The sequence below is a fragment of the Diabrotica virgifera genome, chromosome 5 (assembly GCF_917563875.1).
Source record: "Diabrotica virgifera virgifera chromosome 5, PGI_DIABVI_V3a".
Lineage (NCBI taxonomy): Eukaryota > Metazoa > Arthropoda > Insecta > Coleoptera > Chrysomelidae > Diabrotica > Diabrotica virgifera.
The window spans coordinates 115,677,525-115,700,875 of record NC_065447.1 but is presented as its reverse complement, the minus strand read 5'-3'; the positions used below and the strand labels follow the sequence as shown (position 1 = coordinate 115,700,875).

The window sequence follows — 23,351 nt, the reverse complement described above, 5'->3', positions numbered from 1 at the left end:
ATTTTTATTGCAAAAAATCTTTACATACATTTTTTAATGTAATTTACTGACATTCCTAAATATTATAAAAAAATGTGTCACATTTGCTTTGTAAACCTTTCTTTTGCTTTTCGTAGCCACATATTCTGTTTCCTTTCTGGTTTTTTGTAGACCACTTCTCTCAGCTGATTCTAAAAGAAAATAAAATAAAAGGTAATTTTTCTATCCTTTACAATTAACAATCAGAAGAAATATTATTTACAGGTAATAATACGCATAAATAATAATAATAAAAAAATAAATATTAAATAATATTTAAATAAATAATAAATAATATTTAATAAATAAAATAATAATAATGAACATTTTGTATTTTGACAACGACATCCGACGTGGAAGTAGAAACCTTAATAAAATTATTTTTTCAAGTAAATTGTGGCTTATTTCCTCATTAGAATAGTTAATTACAAAAAAGCCACAAAGAAATAGATTTTTCACAAACAAATAAGTATTTAGTATTCATTATATTTATTGTTTTTATTATTTACTTTAGGGCCGGTTGTTCGAACGCTAATCAACAATGATCCCTATCAAATATTGAATTACTGTCACCAAAACTGTCAATGCCAACTTTTATTGGGTTGCTGAAAACATAATTTATTATAATTATGAGATTAGTTGATCAATTAACATAACAATTATTAACATAATTGATTAAGTAATTTCATAATTGTAATCAATTATGTTTTCAGCAACCCAAACAAAGTTGACATTGACAGTTCGTTACAGTAATTAAATATTTGATAATGATCATTGTTGATTAGCGTTCGAACAACCGGCCCTAAATGTCCTACTGGTACATTATTTGACAAATAATGACATTTCGAAGTCTGTTAAGTACGATATAACGCCCTTGGGCATTAAATTTAAATAACGACTTAGATACTGTCAAGTTGACAAATATCAACCTAAGTAAAACTATGGTTACCACAATTATGTTACTACTGTTACTGGTAAATGTACTTATTTAAAAACTAATCAATTCAAAATTCATTCAAATTTTTCGCATATAAAGAATAATTTAGTCAGACATTAAACGTTGAAGGCACCACAGGTATTATAATAATAACGCTTTCGGTCAACGTATATCCCTCAGGCCCTTGTTAAAAACACCATTGACCTCAAGCGTTATTATCCTTATAATACCCTTGGTACCTTAATAACTGTAACATAAGATTATACCTTAATTCTTGTTTTCTATTTCTGATGTTTTTATTTATTTACATTGAATATTAATCTGTTTTGTTGTATAATCTACTTCGCAATAATTATGTGATATATTTGACTTAAAATGAATTCAAAAATTTTTTGCAGTTGGGCAACAATGTCAACTTAGATCTCCGATGTAGATAATGAATTACAACAGTATCTATATTGTACAGACTGTATTATTAATTAGGTTATTTATTTATTTATTTATTGAAATATACATCCACCAGGTATAAACCCATAAAGGTGTACATAAGAAAACTACATACATTGACTGAACACTTGATGACAAAATATAAAATAAAATAAAAGAATAACCAAAAATGTTTCTGTTGTTAATACACATACACAATAATAAACAAAGACCTTAATAAAGAAAAATAACATGGCATCAATTCGATAAGCTATTGCGTATTTCGCGTTTAAAGATGTTAAAACCAAGAAAAAAAATGCATATACCTGTGTGACATAAGCTATTGGAACAGCACAGTCTCTTAAACGAACAGATGAAAGTGAAGTTCTGTCAATATCTTTTTCTAAAAAGTGTTTTGAACATACTCCTCTATTAACAAATCTGATCTATACTTCATGTCTTCTTCGCAGGATCTTCTGGAAAGCTAAAAATACAAAATATATGCATTACTAAGCATTATTAACAAATTTTAGTTTTAAATAAAAAATATGATTAATGGACTCACAAAATATTATAAAACAGCTTAGAAATTGTTTATTAGTATAGTCGGTTCCCCAAACTCTGACACAACTGGCTAGTGATTTTAGTAGGTAATTTTTTTTGTTTTTGGCCAATTTTGCCAAAATTACAGTAATTATTAACTATTTAGTTATTATTTTTTTTTTGCCAATTTTACCAAATTGGCAAAATTATTTACTAAAATCACTAGCCAGTTGTGTCTGAGACTCAGTAGTACTGAGACTGAGTTTAGCAAATCGACTATAATATTCTGTGTATTCATTAGTTGGTACTGCATATTATAGTGTGTGGTCTACCATCCTATTTATAAAGGCATACATTAGCAAAAACGCAAAAAGAATTACTTTAGTTTTACAAATCCTATTGTTATTATCTCTATTTACTATTTTAGTTAGGAATAAGCGAAGTTTGTGGCTTATTCACAATTATTATTAAAATAATAAATGGATATGACCAATTATTAACTTATAAAATAAAACAATAATTCTTCTGATTTATGCCTTTTATTCACTTTGTTATATCTAGGTTACTTAAAAGATTTTTTATGAATATGTAGTATTATTAGGGTATTAATAGTATTAATTTATTTTCTGAAATACAGGGCATGCCTTCGTTTACATATTTGCATACTAACCTTTTAATAGGGCTTTTCATTCACAGTCATTTGTTTGGAGCTTCTGTCATAATTGAAACGTTATTCCTGCAGATTTTTTTATCTACATTTGTTTCTGCTACTCCAACTGCGTTAAAAACAGGACACCATTTTATTCACTATGTTAATAATACTATTAAAGCTATTATAAAAGTATCCGAATTAAAAAAATATTCTTAAAAAGCACAAATAATAGAAACAACGATCCACCCACGGCAAAGCAAGGTGGCCAAGATGAAGATGCCAAGATGGCCGAAGCGAGGTCGTTGGTTGGTCGTTTTTAGTCACGTGATGCCCTCTCAAGCGCCATGCACAAAAATATATGCACGGCGAATTTGAAAATGAACGCAAAAGAAATAAATATAAATGCCTCTCTTGGGTTTTGCATAAGTTATAAGTATTTTTTTTATTAACAAAATCGCATTCCAAATTGAATATTCGCGAACAATAATTTTTATTACATTTGTATGTTTATAATATTGTATTAATTGAACTTGGGAAACTCTTTAAATTTGACATATTATTGCACTGTAGGCCTAAAGTGTCACTTAGTTTGTCTGGTATGTTATAAGTAATGTTGTATCTGTTACACGTATGTATTATTTCGCAACTTAAAATATAGGAACATTGGTAGTATGTTCACAGAATGTCTTATGGTAACATTCCAGGAATAATTTAAACAGATGTTCACCGAATGTTCCCTAAATGTCCAGGACATTCAAATATTGATAGAACTTTGGTAGTACATTCCTGGAATGTTGTGTGTTGTTAGGGTTGTTTCTGGTACTTCGCATATGTATATTTCAACATTCTTTAATATTTTGTTTCCTTGTTTAATAAATTCCTCAATTGTGCACACTTTAAAAATAATATCGTTTACGTATATTTTTACTTTACGTACTGCATTCTCTACCGCCAGCTTATCAAGCTGTGCCAACATTTGGTTTAAATCGAAATGATTGAAACCTGTGGCTATGCTCTTGCTGCACTTTATTTTGTTTTTGACCCTAATGCTCAGCCTTGGTGAGATTAGTTCTGCTCCAAAAGACAAAATTGGTAGTCTATGCGCCTCTAAATTATTAATACCTTTCTTACTGTCTGTTTGTGGGCTTCTGGCTGTAGTGCGAGTTCGCTTTCTGCCTTCGTTTGCCTTGCTTCCTTCTTATTTTCTCTTGCTTGAGCTCGTGTTATAGCTAATATATGGGTATTGTCTATGTATAGGTTCTTTAGTTGATGTAATGTTATTCTTGAAAGACTATCTGCATAGTTATTTTCCCTGTTATGTATTCTATTTCGAAATCGTATTCCTCTAACTCTAATCTGATTCTTGTAAGTTTCGAAGTTGGTTCTTTCATTGCAAATATATGTGTTAGTGGTTTATGATCCGTTTTTACTAAAAATGTTGGTGCTCCATATAAATAACATTTGAAATGATTAATTCCCCAATGAATCGCTAGTAATTCCTTAACGATTATAGGTTTATTACATTCTCCTTTATTAAAACTTCGTGATGCGTATACTATAGGTAGGTCTATTCCGTTATAATCTTGACTTAAAATTGCTGAACAACTCTCGTTGGATGCGTCTATTGTTAGGATGAATTGTTTATTGAAATCTGGATATTTTAGGATCGGTGGCTTCATCAGAGATGATTTAAGCTTATTGAATGCTTTTTCACATTCTTCTGACCAAAAAAATTCTACTCCTTTTCTTGATAATCTGTTGAGTGGTCTGCATATTTCAGCAAAATTTTGAATAAAACGTCTATAATAGTTACAAAATGCTACGAATCTTTTTGTTTCTTCCGCTGTCTTAGGTGTCGGGTATTGTTCAATCGTTGCATATTTTGCTTTGTCTGGTGATACTCCTTCCTGAGAAAGATCATGTCCTAAATATGTTACTTCTCTTCTAAAAAATTGACATTTTCCTGGGTTAAGTTTCAAATTTAATTTTCGACATGTCTCAAATGTCTTTTTAAGGTTGTCTAGGTGATGTTTTTCAGATATTCCTATCACTACTATATCGTCCATGTAAAGAAATGCTTTGTCTGGTGTTAATCCCGAAAATGCTATTGACATCATCCTTGAAAAGCTATTTGGGCTTACATTTAATCCAAAAGGTAATCTGGTAAATTGAAATGCTCCATTTTCTGTGCTAAACGATGTGTATTTTCTCGATGATTTTTCTAATGGTATCTGGTGAAAACCTGACATTAAGTCTATAACTGAAAACCATTTTGCTCTTCCTAGTTGATCTAGTATCGAGTCTATCCTTGGTAAAGGAAATTTGTCTGTGACTATTTTCTTGTTCAGTTGTCTAAAATCTATGCATAATCTCCATGCTTTATTTCCATCTATCGCCTTTTTCGGTACCAGTACTACTGGGCTGTTGTATTCTGATGTAGACGGTTCTATTATTCCTTGGTCTCTCAGTTTTTGCACTTGCCGGTTTAATTCCTCTGTTTGTGCATGAGGTGTCCTATAGTTTTTAATGTATACCGGAGTTTGGTCTTTAACTCTCAGTTTCTGCTCGTAGAAGTTGTTACATGTTAGCATGTCGTGCCTTAGGGCGAATATATCTGAATAATCTTCACATAAAGATACTAACTTATCGCGTATGTATTCTGGAATGTCTAACTTCAATGATTCCCGTAATTCCTTTTTCCTATCCTTGCTGTCGTTGATCAGTCTATATATGTTGAATAATTTAATGTCTAATGTTTTGATTTCGTTTGTCTCTACTTTTACTGTTTCGTAGGTTGTGTTCAAAATTTTGATGTACGGATTATTACTTGAAATAATTGCTCTCGCTATGAATATTCCTGGTTGTATTTCTTGTTGTTCCACTATCCTGTCGTTCTTCAGCGTTTGAAAAATTTTTACGATTCTGTAAATTTCACATCTAGGCGGTATTATTATCGTGTCATTATCTATATTATCCAAAATGTTTGTACTAATGTAACAATCGTTGTCCTCTTTAATGTGCATTTTAAGGTTAGCATAGTCTAGTATGCATTGAAAATTTGAAATGAAGTCTCTCCCAATGATTCCGTCGGTTGGAATAGGAAAGCTAGGTTCCACTAATTGAAAGATATGCTCAAATCGAGATCCTTTTACTTCTAGTGTTGTTTCAACTTCTCCCATTGTTTGTAATTCTCCTTTAGTTACTCCTTTTATTTTCGCTTTTGTGTTTGGTTTCACATGTTCCTTCATAAAATCGTGTGAACATTTTAGTATTGAAATATCAGCTCCTGTGTCTATGATAAAGGTATTTGTGTTTTCTAGGATTCCTGTTTTCATTCGTACAAAATTCGTTAGGTTTAAGTCGAAGTTGTAAATATTATATTCCACTTCTGACTGTGTACTTTCCTTGTTTCGTTCATTCAAAACCCCAACTGCTGGTTTTCTGTTTCCTCTTGGCTGTCTTCTAACTCAAGTAGCCTTACGTTTCTGTTTCGTCCTCCTCTCTGGTTTCCTCTGTAGGTTTGGTTGTTGAATTGTCTATATCCTCTGTTGGAATAATTCCGTTGGTTTCCTGTTTCTTAGTTTCCTAGTATCCTCTGTAGTTATCAGATTTCTAGCCTTATTAGTCAATCTTGTTTTTATTAATGTTATTGCTGTTTCTTCATGTCCTTCTGCTATTTTTCCAAGTAACTCTAATGCGTCTAAAAATGGTTGTAATTTCCCTGCGCTTCCATCAAACTCGTTGGGCAATATCTTGCTTGCAATATTCAAAAATTCGTTGATTGTCAGAGCCATGTTTAATATTTTTATCTCTTGTTTTATGTCGCTTTTTCCCTCTTTTATTTCCTCGTCAATTTTCCTCTATCTCCCCGTCACTTTTTTCCTCATCTACTTCTTCGTCGCTTTGTTCCTCCTCTATTTCCTTGTCGATTAGTTGATGTATTGAACTTGGAACTACTGTCCTTAAGTTTACAGCTTGAAATGAGCGTATAACTTTGTCTCTTATTTTTCCGAAATATTTGTTGCACGCTTCTCTTTGTTTGTCCGATAGCGCTTCCCAATTTTTCTTCGTTAAATGTGTGAATTTGTTATACAATTTAATTAGCTGTGTCGTTACTTCTTCTTGTATATCCTTAGATTTAGGTACTTTCTTCTTCAAGACCCTTCTACTTTGTCTTGTTACTTCTTGCGTAATCTCCTCAACTATTTTGATGAAATCTTCCCAAGTAACTTTGTTGCTACTCATTTATTCATAATTTTCTTATTCCTGTACCCGTAACGAACGCATAAATTTGACAGTCTTACGAGGTATAGTAAATATATATGAAAAATATTATGTCAAAAATAGTAAAAAATTTAGTAAATTGCCATAAAAAAAAATCAGTATATCACTCAATATAAATCACCATTAAAAGGGGTCTACTGCTTAGCCAATACAAATGTAATAAAAATCAGTAGTCAAATAATAAATGGATAAGAATCAGCAAAGATAAAATATGTTGGTAAATATATAAAAAAATCATATAAAAATCAGTATCAAATAAAATGTATCATTACGTCCTATAAATAACTAATATCAGGGTTAAAAAAAATTCTGTATATTTTGATAAATATTGGTATCATAAGGAAATTAAAATAGAATAATTAAGTAAAAATAGGTAAAACTTAAAAGGTAATGTGCGTCTTAAATTATAATTACGTTAATATTACTTTATACTTTATACTTTATATTATACGAATCAGGAAATACCATAAAAATAGATAATATGGACTTACCACTTTAAACGTCTGTGTTCGTATCACCAAAAAGTTCTCGCTGCACGTTCCGTACTATTGTCCATTTTCCATTGTCCCACGATGTTCCATATGGTAGTTCCGTCTCCATTCCATTCCATTCAGTTCCGCGTCGGCCTGATGTCTCCATTATTTCCATGTAGGTACCACACTGTTGTCTAGGGTGGTCGAGGTGCCGGAAAATTGACGTTTTTCTCCATTTCTATACTCGTCCTAGACTGCTAGTTCTGAGTTCTCGCCTGGTCTTGGATCGCCATATGGTGGCTCCCGCCTTCTGAGCCACCCTGGATACTGAGGGGTGGTTACCCCGACTATGAGGGTTGATGTAGTAAATATAGTTCGTTGTTAAGACATTTATTTACACGTTAAATATATCACAGAAAATAACTGGTGGTATATTATTTACTTAAAATCGATGTTACCCCGTCGAATCTCAACTGCTAATTGATTTATCTGTTCTCGTAAAAATATAATTAAAGTCGGTTATTGTTTATTTACTGTTTTGGTAAGCCGAGGTGACCGTGATTTAAAGTGCTGACTGTTAATAAACACCCACTGAATATTATTGCAACTCGACCTTGTATCAAATACTAGCATGCAAAACTAGGTTACTCGTATTTATTAAACAAACATTATCACGGGCATTTAATTATTAAAAGGTTTATTTGTAATATGATGTTTATTGAGATGCTGTGTATCCCAATTCATGCGCATCTGCATATCTTTCTGTATTTATTAAGAAGCCGACTAAACTATCGGCCGATAAAAAGTCTGCAGTCTGAGCGGGCTCTTTGAGTTTACTATTAGATGCAGCAATTCTTATCTGTATATCAAGCAACACTTGACGAGCAACAAAAAAATCCAGGTAAATGGGGTTGGAAAAAAACTACTAGTGGTATCGTGCCAGTTCCAACCACTTTGGACCCTGCACCAAACTCACTACTATGGTATATTTCTTGTAAACGTAAATTGCGCTGCCAACGCAATTGTGGATGCAGAAAGGCGGGCCTCCATAATGCAAAGGACTGTGTGACAACGTTGAGCCCCCGGAGAATAGCTATGATATAGACGTAGAAGAGACTGAAGAAAGAGACAGATGAATGTAGAATCTCAGAAGTTATTTCGTAATCATTCATCTCTCCTTGATATATGATCGCAAGTCAGTATCTCACTACTTCTTTTATTTTCCATGAGAACGACCCATGACGCTGACGAAGCAGCAATCAGACCCTGAGTCAGGATCTGATTGCTGCCATTGATTCAATGATGCCATTGAAGAACCTCAGCACAATGCGGAAGGTATGTTTAATCTCACAATCTATTTTGCAATCGTCATCTCTCCTTTAGAACTGACACCATCTTTTATTTTTTAGAACAAGCAGAATATATTATATCGGGACCCATCGTCACCGGAAAACCACAACCGGGACCTTCTAAAAGACAACGAGTCATATAATTTTATATTAGGTATCTTTACAACATTTTGTATTTTAATTTGTTTTGTATTTTAATTTGTAATATTAATAATCACGATATTTTAAGTTTTATTGTGTTAGAATCATACCTTTTATGATACTGAATTTGTACAATTTTAACTTTTTTTCTTTTTGTTTATTTGTGCATAAAACTAGGAGAAATTTATCAAATGGCAGCTTTCTAATAAAAAATAAAGTTTTGAAATGTTAAAAGTGGGTTTTGCAGATACCGTTAAAAATTGGCAATTTTCAACTTGCACTTTAGACCGAAAGGTTCGTCTGAAAAAAAGTAAATAGTGATGTTTGTAAAGAATTTCAAGTATTTTAATTTTTGTTGACAGGCCATTTACTAAAAGTTAACAGTTTTCGAGATTTAAGCAAAAAAAGCGGGAAAAAGCAGAAATTTTTCGCTTTTTTTGCGATTTACTCAATGTTCCGTAACGAAATTTTGTCCGCAAACCTCATAATATATTCGGATTGAGCAGCCCAAAAGACATATATAATGAAATAAACCAGAACTTCCCCAAAACTTTCCCACTCGGGGACTCGGAATTATAAATGATATTTTAAAGTCAAATTACAAGATGCTCCATAAAGCCATTTGTTTATTAGTGTCTCAATAAAATTAATAATTTGAAATATACTTACTAAACAAAATCATGATTAGCTTCCAGTCCCAGTCCCCAGATTGTAAAATATGCGTCATAAAAAAATTACTGGAACTTAACCCAGACAATGATCTTAAACCAAGGATTCCGGTCATCAATAATAAAGGTTTAAGCCAACTGTATTTTACGAAAGTACTAACTTTCTCTCCTACTTCAATATCGGGAATATCAGGTTGAACTTTATTTTGAATTTCATTAAACTCCATTTGATGATTTGAGTGATTACTTCTTAATTTTACTAAACTTGATTTTGCAGCAAGCTCACGTCCTATTGTTAAATAATAAAATGGGCTTTCTTCTACTAGGGTTACCGATAAAATGGTCGCAATAATTGCAACAGAGGCAGAGATATAATTAAGTATAGATGATAAACCATATCCACCTAATGGTTCTAAAAAGCCAATAACAAAGAAATTAGCTATTGCCAAAGATGGATACATCAGCGCGATTAGTCTGCCTCGTGAAGTCTTTTCTGCAACTTCTCCAATGTATATCGGTACAACAACATAAGTTCCACCAACTGATAAACCAGCGATAAATTTAGAAATAAATAAGACTGCAGAGTGTATGCTTAACTCAGACATAAAAAATGACAACCCAAATTGTACACCCAATGCAGTCAGAGTATGTTTTCTTCCTACTTTTTCTGCCAAAAAGGAAAAAACAACTGATCCAAAAATATTTCCAATTCCTAATGTTACGAACAGCCAATTTATCATATGTACTGGAAATTGTACGTGTCCTCTATGGTAGCGAATGGCAAACATAATGGACATTTGGGAAAGTATAGTCAGTGCCATGAGAAGACATCCTGTAAAAAGTAAAATCATGTCATTAATTTTAAAATTATAAGATTGCAAGGAATTGTAGTAAGGGATATTTTTTTAAATTGTCACATTTTGTAATTTTTTTCCCTGATTTTTAAAATATAAATATGGATCCATGTCCAAAGGTAAGATAATAGTGAAATCGATATCCCAATAAAAGACAAACATCTCAAATTTATTAAAAATTAATTTGAGCTGCATTAACTTCTTCTTCTTCTTTAGCCCATTTCTATCCAGCTTTGTACATAGGCCTTCCTCAAATCTTTCCATTTTCGTCTGTCCTTGGCTGCGCTTTTCCAGTTAGTTCCTGCAGCTTTTACAATATCGTCCTTCCATCGCATCTGAGGTCTTCCTCTTCCTCTTCTTCCTGTCCACGGTCTCCAGTTTTGTATTTCAGCATTCCATCTTTTATCTTCCTGTCTCGCACTGTGGCCCGCAAATCTCCATTTTAACCCTGTTATATGTTCAGTTACATTTTTTACTTTTGTTTTCTGTCTTATCTATTTGTTTGATTTTCTGTCTTATAGTTTTATTCCCAACATGGATCTTTTTGTTTTTTCTCGGAGTTATTTCTATTTTGTTTATGTTGACCTTTGTTAATGTCCACGATTCTGAGCCATACTTCAGAACAGGCTTTATGCACCGGTCAAATACACGGGTTTTTAGATAGGTATATACTGTTGTATCTTTGTGCTTTTTAGTATCCATCTTAACTTTTCAAACGCTGCCCATACCAATCGGATTCTTCTCTGTATTTCAATTGTTTGGTTCTCTTTATTAGCTTTGATTATTTGACCCAGGTATATGTATATGTATACAGTATGGTGCAAGTGAAAGGAATAAATTCTTATTTCGTAAACCGGCGACACTAAGGAAAAATCCCGAAACAGGTCGATTTTTATTTTTAGATTATGATATTTTAGCATATATATCACAAGCGTGACGTCATTTATCTGGGCGTGATGACGTAATTGATAATTTTTATAAATAAGAATAGGGGTCGTGTGCTAGCTCATTTGAAAGGTTATTCAATTCTTTATTCGGTAATGTAAACATTAACATAATTATTTGTACATTTGTCCAAAAGTAGTATTTGTCCAAAAAAAATGTTTAAATTAAATTAATTGACAAAAAAGAAGAATGTATGTAATTTATCTAATACAAAATACATTTTACTTTTATCATAAAACAGAAAAAAATGTTTATTTGAAAAATAAACATTGCTTTTCGCGTAAATTTAATGTTCAAACCAGCTCCCGCTGGGCACTTGCGCGTTCTGGAAGTTTGAACAATTAATTTAAGCGAAAAGCAATGTTAATTTTTTGAATAAACATTTTTTTCCTGTTTTCTGACAGTAGCAAATGTATTTTGAATTAAATAAATCGCATACATTCTTCTTTTTTTGTCAAATAATTTACTATAAAAAAATTGTTTTTGGACACACTGTACAAATAACGATATTAATGTTTATATTAGTGAATAGAGCATTGAATAACCTTTAAAATGAGCTAGCACACGACCCTCCACTCTCATTTAAAAAAATCATCCATGACGTCATCGTGCCCAGATGGATGACGTCACTTGTGTAATATATTCCCAGAATATCATAATTTAAAAATAAAAATCGACCTGTTTAGGGATTTTTCCTTAAAGTCGGGGTTTACGAAATAACGAATTTATTCCTTTCATTTGCACCGTACTGTATGCGTCAACAACCTCAATGTTGACATTATTTATATTTATATTTATTCTGTCATTTGTATTTTTCATGATTTTTGTTTTACTCATGTATATTTTTAATCCTATCTTCCCTGATGCGTGCGATAGTTGAGTCAGCATTGTGGCTAGTTTTCCTTGGTTGGTTGTAATAAGTATTCCATTAACTTAAATAAGTTGAATTTAGAAATCATCCCGAACAATGTACAGCTTCTATACATTGGGTCCACAATAAAAAGAATATGGTTATCTCCCCCAGTTCATACAGCTATTCATGTCGTATCGCACAACTTTCCTAATACGGAAAATTTTCGGTGGGAGGTGGAGAGAAAATGCATGAAATTGCCAAATTTGGAGCGCCCGACAACTAGAGTACCTACCTACCCTTAAACATTTGTCGAACAATATTACCCGTAATAGACCTGGATCCCGCGTACCAAAAAATGTTGATTAATAGTAAGCTGAAAATTTGTTAATAGCTTAACGGTGTCTATTCGGACAAACTTTGATGTGCGGGAACACTGGATCAGGGGAAGTTTTAATTGTGGAAGAGGTTACACGTTTCGAACGTCAGACTACGAAAACGTCCCATGTATTTTGTCGGACAGGACTGTCGGCCAATTGATTTATTACCCATTCATTAACCTCTCGTGCAAAAATCAGACTGGTATTTACCACCAATATAATTCCTGTCATTTGACATTTTCTACGTGTCGGGCTTATTAAAATGCCCAACATATACACCAGGACAAACATTTTTTCATGCACTCCAGTTTGCTATTGAATAAACTTAAAAACAATTTGCTAGTTGTCACAAGCATAAACTTGTCAGAATGACACGTTCCACAATAATTATAATGACGTTCCACAATTAAAACTTCCCCTGTTCCAGTGTTCCTATACATCAAAGTTTGTCCGACTAGACACCGTTAAGCTATTAAAAGCATTTCAGCTGCTATTAATAAACTTTTTTTGGTACGCGGGATCCAGGCCTATAAATTTGTAAGTAATTTTATCAAACAATCCTGCAAAAATCAGCTGTATGGGTATACATTTTATGACTGTAATAATTTGGTGACATCATAAAGAGTCATAAAATTTATACCCTTACAGCTGATTTTTGCAGGATTGTTTAAAAATTATAGGGGAGTGCAATTAGAACCAAAATATGCATTGTTTCGGAATAATTCAAACAAGGTTATATTTTTCTAAAACTTTTTTTGTTAGTTTATATACATGTTTAAGTAAAAAGTTCTACTCGCAGATTTGGCCGCTAATTGTTTATTAATTGTTTAAACAATAACAATTGTTTTGTATAAATAATTTTAAAAATATCAAAATCCACAAGAAAAAGTTTTCCTGTAGTTGGCTGTATACCATGTGATACAAAAAACAGTAAATCCTGTATAAAAGGTATATTTAAAAAAACCCTTAAAAGGGCCACATCAAATTCACATAACTAATTTTCGACTGGTTTACCAGTCATCATCAGTGCTTACCTAAAATGAATATAACCTGATAAAAAAGGCAAAGATGTTGAAATTTTGACTAGGGTTAAAAAAATATTAGGTTATACTCACGTGGAATGTTATTATTCCTATGCTATTATGCTATTATAATGCTATTATGAAAAGTTGTTTGAAATTAAAAACTATATTTTAATATGCAAATACATCATTCTAATCGAAAAAAAATTCAATTTTTTGTCAAATTACGAATACCCATCATCATTTTATTTCAATTATTGTAACTATTTTATTATCAATTTTATGAAAAAATCTAAAATTTAAAATATAACCATCAGATATCAAACATTTTCAGTTTTATATGAAGTAGTAAAAAATATGATTTTTTGTTAAGAGTTAAGTGCCTTTATTATTCACAATATTTTAATTAGAAGGATATAATTGAACACTGAAACATATCTTTTAATTCCAAACAACTTTTCATAATAAAAATTTTCGATATTGTGAATTATAGAGGTACTTTATTCTTGAGTGAAATTCATATTTTTTGACATACCACGTATAAAATTAATAAAATTTTATATTTGATAGTTGTATCTTAGATCATATAGGATGCAGAGTATTTTATAAAGAATAATTTTTTTTTGTAAGACTGATAATAAAAAAGTTATCAATAGGTTCCAAGTTACGCAGACATACTGTATAAGAGCTAAAAAATTTTTTTTGTTGAACATTTATTATTGTTGAAGCTTATTGCTAATTGTATTTTAGGTAAGTTTTACAGAAAAAAGTTTTGATCACTTTGTATAAACATTTTTTTGCTGGTAATTTTCGGTTTTTGTATTACGTTTTTGTTATCTTTCTTAATTTTCTCAAAAAGAAATACCTAGTGTATTTCATTTCTAAAGTAAAACAATTTAGTGCATTTTAATGACTACATCCTAAACTTTAAAAAGTACTATACCTATAAAACTGTAATAGAGCTGTTCAAACTTGCGTAATACCTTCTTAAAAAAGTGGTGTTAATTATGTAAAACTATGAAGTTTTCAAAAATTACATTTTTTGAGCCGTCGTATGATATGAATTAAATTTTTGAGTTTTTTTTTTTTAAATAAAACTTCGTTTAGTAAGATGTTTGAAAGGTAAGTTGTGCAAAATTGAGAGTTTTATAAGAAAAATTGTATTAGTTACACATTTTTAAATCATTTTTAAACAAAATTCATGTAAGTCTCATTTCAGTCCACACCGTACTTATACCCATACATTTTATTTCTTTTTATTATAATCGTAAGATAGCTTAATTATTTTTCTTTCATGTTCAGTTTCTAAAATTTCATTTGATAGATCAGAAAAAGAATTACATTAAAGTAACTCAACCGTGCACTTCGCCGTACGCTAGTTTACAGTGCGCCAATGTTTGTGACAAGGGTGACTTTAGCGTTATAAATAAAAAATTATAGAAGCTACCGATTCAATTTTCGAAAAATCTTTATATAAGGTTTTTTTTGTAAAAATTTCTGAAATTTTCAATGGTTAAGTCAGTTTTTTTCTAAAATTTATATTTTTGGAGTTATTTAAAAAATCATCTAATGTCGCAGTTCATTTGTTTCATAAAAAATGAAGCACCCACTTCTCGAGTAGAACTTTTTTATATGTTGCTTATTAAAAATTTCTTAATGAAATTACAAAAAGTTCTATCCTCTTTGATTTTTCCGAAGTTAAAATCAATATGCACTCCCCTATACCAGTAGTCCAGAAAGCCACTGCGCATCCGCTAGGAAAAATATTCTAATTCGGATTTTTTGCACAATCTTACTCAAAAAGGACTCCTTTTAACAAATTTGCATGTTGCCAGGACCAAAAGGTGGTCAAAAATTTTTTAAAAACGTTTTTTTTTGTTTTTTTGCTAAAATTATTTTTTTTGCATGGAAAAAAGTTTTTTTAGGTTTTTCGGATCATTCCAAACAGAAAAGGTCCTTAGTAACTTTTCTATAAGAATGATAGTTTTTGACATATAAGCGATTAAAAATTGAAAAATTGCGAAATCGGCCATTTTTAACCCTCAAAAACTATGTGAAAAACTGAAAATTTAAATGTTGCCAAAGTAGGTGGATACTGTTTAAACATCGATTGATGAAATCCCGAGGAGTTTTTTGCAATACAATATTCAAAACTCCTTTGTTTTTTAATTTCTAATCAAGCGTTCGCGACACTATTTTCCACCGACAGTATGGTGCAAGTGAAAGGAATAAATTCGTTATTTCATAAACCGGCTTCTTTAAGGAAAAATCCCAAAACAGGTCGATTTTTATTTTTAAGTTATGATATTGTGGCATATATGGTATACTAGTGACGTCGTCCGTCTGGGCGTGATGACGTAATCGATGATTTTCTTAAATGAGAATAGGGGTCGTGTGGCAGCTCATTTGAAAGATTCTTCAATTCTCTATTCAGTAATGTAAACATTTTCATAATTATTTATACAGGATATCCAAAAAAATTTTATTAAATTAAACTATTTGACAAAAAAAGAAGTAGAAGGACACCCTGTATAAATAATTATATAAATGTTTATATTACTGAATAGAGAATTGAAGATCCTTTCAAATGAACTAGCACATGACCCCTATTCTCATTTAAAAAAATCATTGATTACGTCATCACGCCCAGATGGATGACGTCACTAGTATACCATATATGCCACAATATCATAACTTAAAAATAAAAATCGACCTGTTTCGGGATTTTTCCCTAAAGTCGCCGGTTTACGGAATAACGAATTTATTCCTTTCATTTGCACCATATTGTCGGTGGAAAATAGTGTCGCGCACGCTTGATTAGCAATTAAAAAACAAGGGAGTTTTGAATATTGTATTGCAAAAATCTCTTCGGGATTTCATCAATCGATGTTTAAAGAGGATCTACCTACTTTGGCAACATTTAAATTTTCAGTTTTTCACATAGTTTTTGAGGGTTAAAAGTGGCCGATTTCGCAATTTTTCAATTTTTAATCGCTTATATGTCAAAAACTATCATTTTTATAGAAAAGTCACTAAGGACCTTTTCTGTTTGGAATGATCCGAAAAACCTAAAAAAACTTTTTTCCATGCAAAAATAATAATTTTAGGAAAAAAACAAAAAAAAAACGTTTAAAAAATTTTTGACCACCTTTTGGTCCTGGCAACATGCAAATTTGTTAAAAGGAGTCCTTTTTGAGTAATATTGTGCAAAAAAACCGAATTAGAATATTTTTCCTAGCGGATGCGCAGTGGCTTTCTGGACTACAGTAAATTCAAATTATTTTTACTTACAATTTACTGGTAATGTTGTGCGACAAAATTTTTATGGGTACGTTAGTTGTCGACGATCAAAAATTGACAATTTCGTGCATTTTCTATCCACCCCCCTCCCGGAAATTTTTGGTATTAGAAAAGTTGTCCGACTCGACATGCATAACTGAATAAACAAAGTCTCATGAGGGAGGTATTCACGATTTTTAAACGTGGGCGCAAGACCTATTTAATTTGAATTACATAGATCGAACTCTTATAGGTTATTGCAAATAAATATTAGTATATATCCATGAATAAATTATATGCCTTAGTTAGTTTAAATTAACACCGAAAGATTGCCGGCAGAAGATTACCGAAAAAAATTGGCCCTGAAGGCAGACAGACCAAATTAAGGACTTAGAATGTACACTCAACGAAAAAGGTACGTAATACCAATAAAAATGATAATTCAGACAACAAACGCAATACTTAAAATTTGTCCAATTCTTGGTTTTATTGAAACAACAAAGCGATGTTCATTAATTCAATATTTTCGTTAGTTGAGCCAATGTATTACGTTTATTGAATGGATGAACATTCATTATGTATACCATAATATCACTTTATTGATATTACGAACTCTGTTCATTGAGTCAACGAACATTATTCATTGAAACAACAACGTCGTTAATTGACCGACGAAGACTATTCGTTGTGTCAATAACAGTGTTATTTCTCCTAACGTATTTCGTTTATTTCTACAATTATTTCCGTTTATCCTTACAATTAATTCTGTTCATTCCCACAATAAATACGGTTATTCTTACAAGCAATTCTGTTCATTCTTACAGTCAGTTTTGTTCATTCCTACTATGAACGTATGTTATATTAATAATTACTGAATGCATTAGCCGAATGTATTATATTGATTAATAATATTTTTTCAATCCCCCTTTTTTGTCCTAAACCTAATGGACTTTACACTGTGTGATGAGAAATCATATTATGATGTCACTTATACAGTGCGCTGGAATAAGTGTTACACTCCCCCCCCCCTTATTAACTTTAGCACATAAGCAAAACGCTCGGACAGGTCGATATTTAAAATAATCAAAGTATATTATAACATCAATGTTTCGAACTTTACATGATCCTTTTTCAGGTGACAGGCATAACTTCAATTTTTTTATATGGGAAAGTACATCATGTGACAGCTCATTTAAAAGCGTTTGAAATAGTGATTCCAAAAATGTATATCACTTTAATCCTTTTTGAGAGCGCAGGTGCAAAATTTCGATGTAATTCTTTTTAAATGCATTCATTTTTTTTAATCCTGAGAAAACTAATAAGTATTTTTGAAAAATTTAAAAGCAGAATAAAAAATTACATTATTACCGAAGGCTGAAAGTCCCTTAGAATAAACAAAAAGTTTCTTTTGAATGGTATATTTGAAATTAAAAATCATACTAAATTTTCTCTTTTTCATCCCCGTGACTTATTAAAATCATTATAGAAGTTCTCAGGGACTTCAGACCCTCGATAATACTGTAATATTTTATTCTGCGTTTAAATTTTCCAAAATACTAATTAGTTTTCTCAAGATTCGAAAAAAATTTAAGAAGAACTCGACCGAAATTTCACGATAATAGACACACGAAAACTTCCTTCTACTACGGACTACATTTGGAAACGAAATGAAATTATTATTCGGCACTTCGGCAGTGGTAACGGAATTGTTTAACAAAGAATTATTTTTTAAACAATGGTAACACAGAGAAGCGAGGGGTATCACGATAAGGAAAAGCCGTTATATTTCAAATGGTCAAGCAAAATATTTATTGTCTCAACAACTACGTTTATTGTCACCATGAACGCATTGATTGTGGTTATTAAACGCAGTAGTAGATTGCTTGATTCATGCATTCGTTGTCACAACAATCAGTTTACATCTATACAATAATCATATATTACTCTATATTAACAACATTTGTACATTGTTTTAATTCAATCTGTACGTTGTCACGATAAACCAAGCTTGTCATCTACGAAATCAAGAAAGTGAGTTTCTGCCAGAATTAACATTATTTATTAAATATACGAAACGAAGTTATTGGCTGAATAAATTGAGTGTTATTGATTAATGTACTCTAGTTATTTTCACAATTATTATTCAATCATTTTGACAATAACCAAATACATTCGTCAATGTCTAAAAGTTCGTTGAAACAAAAAATTAAATTGTTGTTACAACGAAATACTTTTCAATAATCACTGTTAATCAATATTACGAACTAAATTTTTTTGAGTGTAAGTAGAAACCACTACATAAAGATCAATATTGATATCGCATATACATCTGTAATGGCTACTTCTCTGAGTGTAAATATTAGCCATCATGTATAATATAATACATATACATGATGGGTATACTCTGAGAGTAAATACATATAATATCACCAAATAAAACAAAAGGTATGGTAATCTCTAAAAATCCAATAAGGTACAGCTGGTTCCAAAAAAAACTGATACGACTCTTGAAGCGTATTTTGTACAAAATTGAGCAGTGTACTTTCTTCTTCTTCTTCTTCTTTTGGTCTCGCTGCAAGGCGATTACCAGCACGATTTATAAGCGATCTTGACGTAGTCTGGCTCTAAGCCATATCAAAATCGCTGACTATGTTCTTGTAAAAAGCTTTTTATGAGGTGTAATATACCTAATGAATATGAGTTTAATTATATATAATTTATTATATTTTGAAGGATAAATACTTATTATTTACATACTGTCACTGTCACTGCCAAATCTTAAAATTTGTCAGATAACTTCAACCTCAAAAAATGGCTGTTTGTTTGTTTATTTTATTATTTGTCTGTCATAATAAAAATAATATAATGCCAGACCAATGATACACTGCTCAAAATGATCAAATCTTACTAAGAGTCGTATCAGTTTTTTTAGGAACCAGCTGTACAAGTTGGAAGCTACATGGGACTGCTAATACACAGTTACGGAGATACAGAAGCGAAGTTGCTTAACAAATAAACAAAGCCAACAGAATAGCAGGATGTCTTAAGGCTATGGATGTCCCTACTTTTTCTGTCTTTACACGGCAAATTACGTGTAGTAAAATTCACACTGGTATGGATATGTAAACATTACTAGAATGTCATTCTACTTGAAAATGTCATCATTAATTTAAAGAGATGGGTTTTGAATGTTCTTGGATAACTGTTATTTTTATAATTGCAAATTATTAATTCAGTTAATAAAGGTGATAATTTTTTCACTAACTATGTATTCAGTGATTGTAATAATTTATTTGTACAACAAAGACTAATACTCAATCAAGAAAAGAGGAAAAGTGTTACAGTGATTTTTTAATAATATATTGTTAGGAACGCTTACAATTTTGAACATCTTTAACAACAAAATACTAGGATCACAGAATATATTATCCTGATGTATTTTCTGCTTGGATCTTCCACAAATAATACACAATAAATAACTTTTTATTAAGTTCACGTCTTAAATCAATTATTTATCAAATACACTATATATCAATAATATTTAATCAATAACTCAACATATTCCCGATGCAATGTCAAATAGTTAAAATTGTCGAGATTGTCAAAAAAATTCAAATTGAACTGCCAAGTTTTCATTATCGGAAGAAAGTTTTTATACTTTTTCAGTAATATTAACACTTCTGGAGTTATTTGGAGGTCAGTTTTGGAGTTGTTCAACGTCCATCTACCAGAGAAAGGAAAAAAAAAGGTTGGTGGAGGGTTAAGTGATTACAGAGTGTGTAAACGGTAAATATTCAGTATTAATACATCCTAAATTTAACTTATTCTTTCTCTTAAATAAATTATAAATTACTTAATTGAATTTGAAGTACGTAAAAGTAAAAGTTTCTACTAACTAAGGGGTTTAAGGGGGTTTCCATTATGGCAGAAACTAGCGGGGGACCTCCCCCGTTAGACAAACTTGAAAATCAAATTAAAAAAATATCTTATAATCTAGGCGAAAAGATGGAATCTGAAAATTTAACCTCACGTGGTGAGATAAATACTGAAAAACCACTTAAAAAACCTTTAAAAAAGGTTTCTGAATATAGTTATAAAGATAAAGGTCCGTATGAAGTATACATTTCCAGCAATACTGACAAAAATATAGGAAACTATAACTATTTGGCTATTGCACGTGAAATTTTTGATCTTCAATTAAATTCTATTAACAAAATTAATAAAAAAGGTAAAAATCGAATTAGTGTGGAATTTATAACTAGTTCAGAAGCCAATAAATTTTTAAAGAATGAAGCGGTTATAAAGAAGGGTTATGATTTATTTATTCCATATAAAAATGTTACCTGTAAGGGGGTAGTAAGATTTATCGATAAGAGTTTTACAGATGAAATGATTGTCAAATATTCTGAAACAAAAATTGATAATTGTAAAATTATTGAAGCTAGAAGATTAAGTACGAAAAAAAAGAATTCCAATAGAATCACCACATTTAACCAGGAAAGTTCATTAGAAAATAATGCGATCACTACTAAAAATATGGAGGCTGAATATATACCTACAGGTACCATAAGTATCACCTTCTCGGGAACTACTTTACCAAAAAGTATATATATTTGTGGCATAGAACATAGGGTTCTTCCTTATATATTACCGGTTGTTCAATGTTATAATTGTTTAAATTATGGTCACGTAAAAAAAATCTGTAAAAGTAACAAAAGTAAATGCTTAAATTGCGGTTCTTCAGAACATGAGAGGGGGTCCATAATTTGTTTCACTAAATGTATACATTGTGATAGTAATGAGCATAATAGCACAAACAGGAGCTGTCCAGAGTATAAAAGACAAAAAAATATTAGGGAATATATGTCACTAGATAATTTATCATTTTATGAAGCATCAGAATTCTTTCCTAAAATAAATAAAAACCAAGAATTTTTAAAATACAAACAGGATTTTCCTGCATTAAAAAATATTAGATCTGAAGATAATGAGGTAACTATTAATCAGAGAAGGGGCATACATAACATTGACGTGAGTCATAAGAAAAGTACATACAGGGAGACAGTAAGTAATAACAAAAAAAGAAAAAATACAGATATAAAACAAACATATGATAAAAAATCCTATCAAGAATGTTTAATAAGTCCAAACGGCAGATTATATAATACATCTCCAATAATAGGAACAAGTACAAATAATACATATCACGTTTCTGATTCTATAGAAGGATCTAGTAGGGGAATGACTTCTCAGCGACTGGACTCATATCGGATTGATAGGGACCACTCTAATATGTTAGACGATATAATAAATCTAGCAAGAAAGCTAGAAGATTCTGATAGATCTCATGTTTTAAGTTTTATGACCCGGCTAAATAATGTTACAAATTTAAATACCTTAAATAAAATAAATGATGACGATGACTCAGAATATTAGTAACTGTAAATTATCAATTTTACAATGGAATTTGCACAGTGTTAATAGTAATAGAGATAGCTTGTTAATTTTTATCAAAGAAATTGACCCGGACATAATTATATTAAATGAAACCTGGCTGAAACCAGATTTTTATTTTACCATTAATAACTATATAATACATAGAGATGATCGTAATGATAATTATGGGGGAATTGCAACTTTAATAAAATCAAAAATTATACATAGCAGAACTAACATAGATAATTCAAGGTCTCATAAAAATTTTCAAGCCATTGGTATTCTCTTAGAAGGATATGATATACAGATTCTGAATGTATATAACCCATCTGGCATTAAGATACAGGAAAATGGTTTTAAAGAGGTACTACATTCTCTTCACCACCCATTCATAATCATGGGAGATCTGAATGGCCATCATCCACTGTGGGGAAGTAATCATTCTGATATAAATGGTAAAATTTTAATAAAAATTATTGAAGAGGAAAATTTAGTAGTGATTAATGATGGTACACCTACAAGATTGGGTCAACCAGGTCAAAATCCATCCGCAGTGGATCTGACCATTTCGTCTGCTGTATTGGCTATGAATAGTGTATGGGAAGTATATGAGGATACTGGAGGTAGCGATCATTTTCCAACGATTTGCAAAATTAATATAAATCAACAAAATTTAAATAATGTTAGCCAACTAAAAATCTCTAATGAAAGAAATTACAAAAGGGCTAACTGGGGTCAATATTATCAGTATATAGAAAACTCATTAGTAAATAATTGTAGGGATGAGGTAGATTATAAAGAGTTAATTAATATTATTAATGATGCGGCTTCTAAAACTATTCCTTTTTATAAAACTAGAACATCTACTACAAAAAGTAATCCCTGGTGGGATGCAGAGTGTGATGAATTAATATGCTTAAGAAGGAATGCTATCAAGAATTATCAAAGTAATTCAACCATAGAGAATTATATAGAATATAAAAAAATAAAAGCATATGTCAAAAGGAATTTAAAACGCAAGAAAAAGGATAGTTTTAGAGAATTCTGCTCTTCTATTAACAGGGATACTCCTACTAGTAAAGTTTGGAAAACCG

General features: G+C 31.0%; 1 protein-coding gene across 1 annotated transcript in view; it reads right to left on the bottom strand.

The window, feature by feature from the left end:
• LOC126885109 (facilitated trehalose transporter Tret1-like) overlaps positions 1 to 23,351 on the bottom strand; it is an 85,667-nt gene that overhangs the window by 44,437 nt on the left and 17,879 nt on the right. The window contains exon 2 of the mRNA XM_050651536.1: positions 9,493 to 10,323. Coding sequence (XP_050507493.1) covers positions 9,493 to 10,323 — 831 coding nt within the window. The remainder of the gene's footprint in view (positions 1 to 9,492; positions 10,324 to 23,351) is intronic.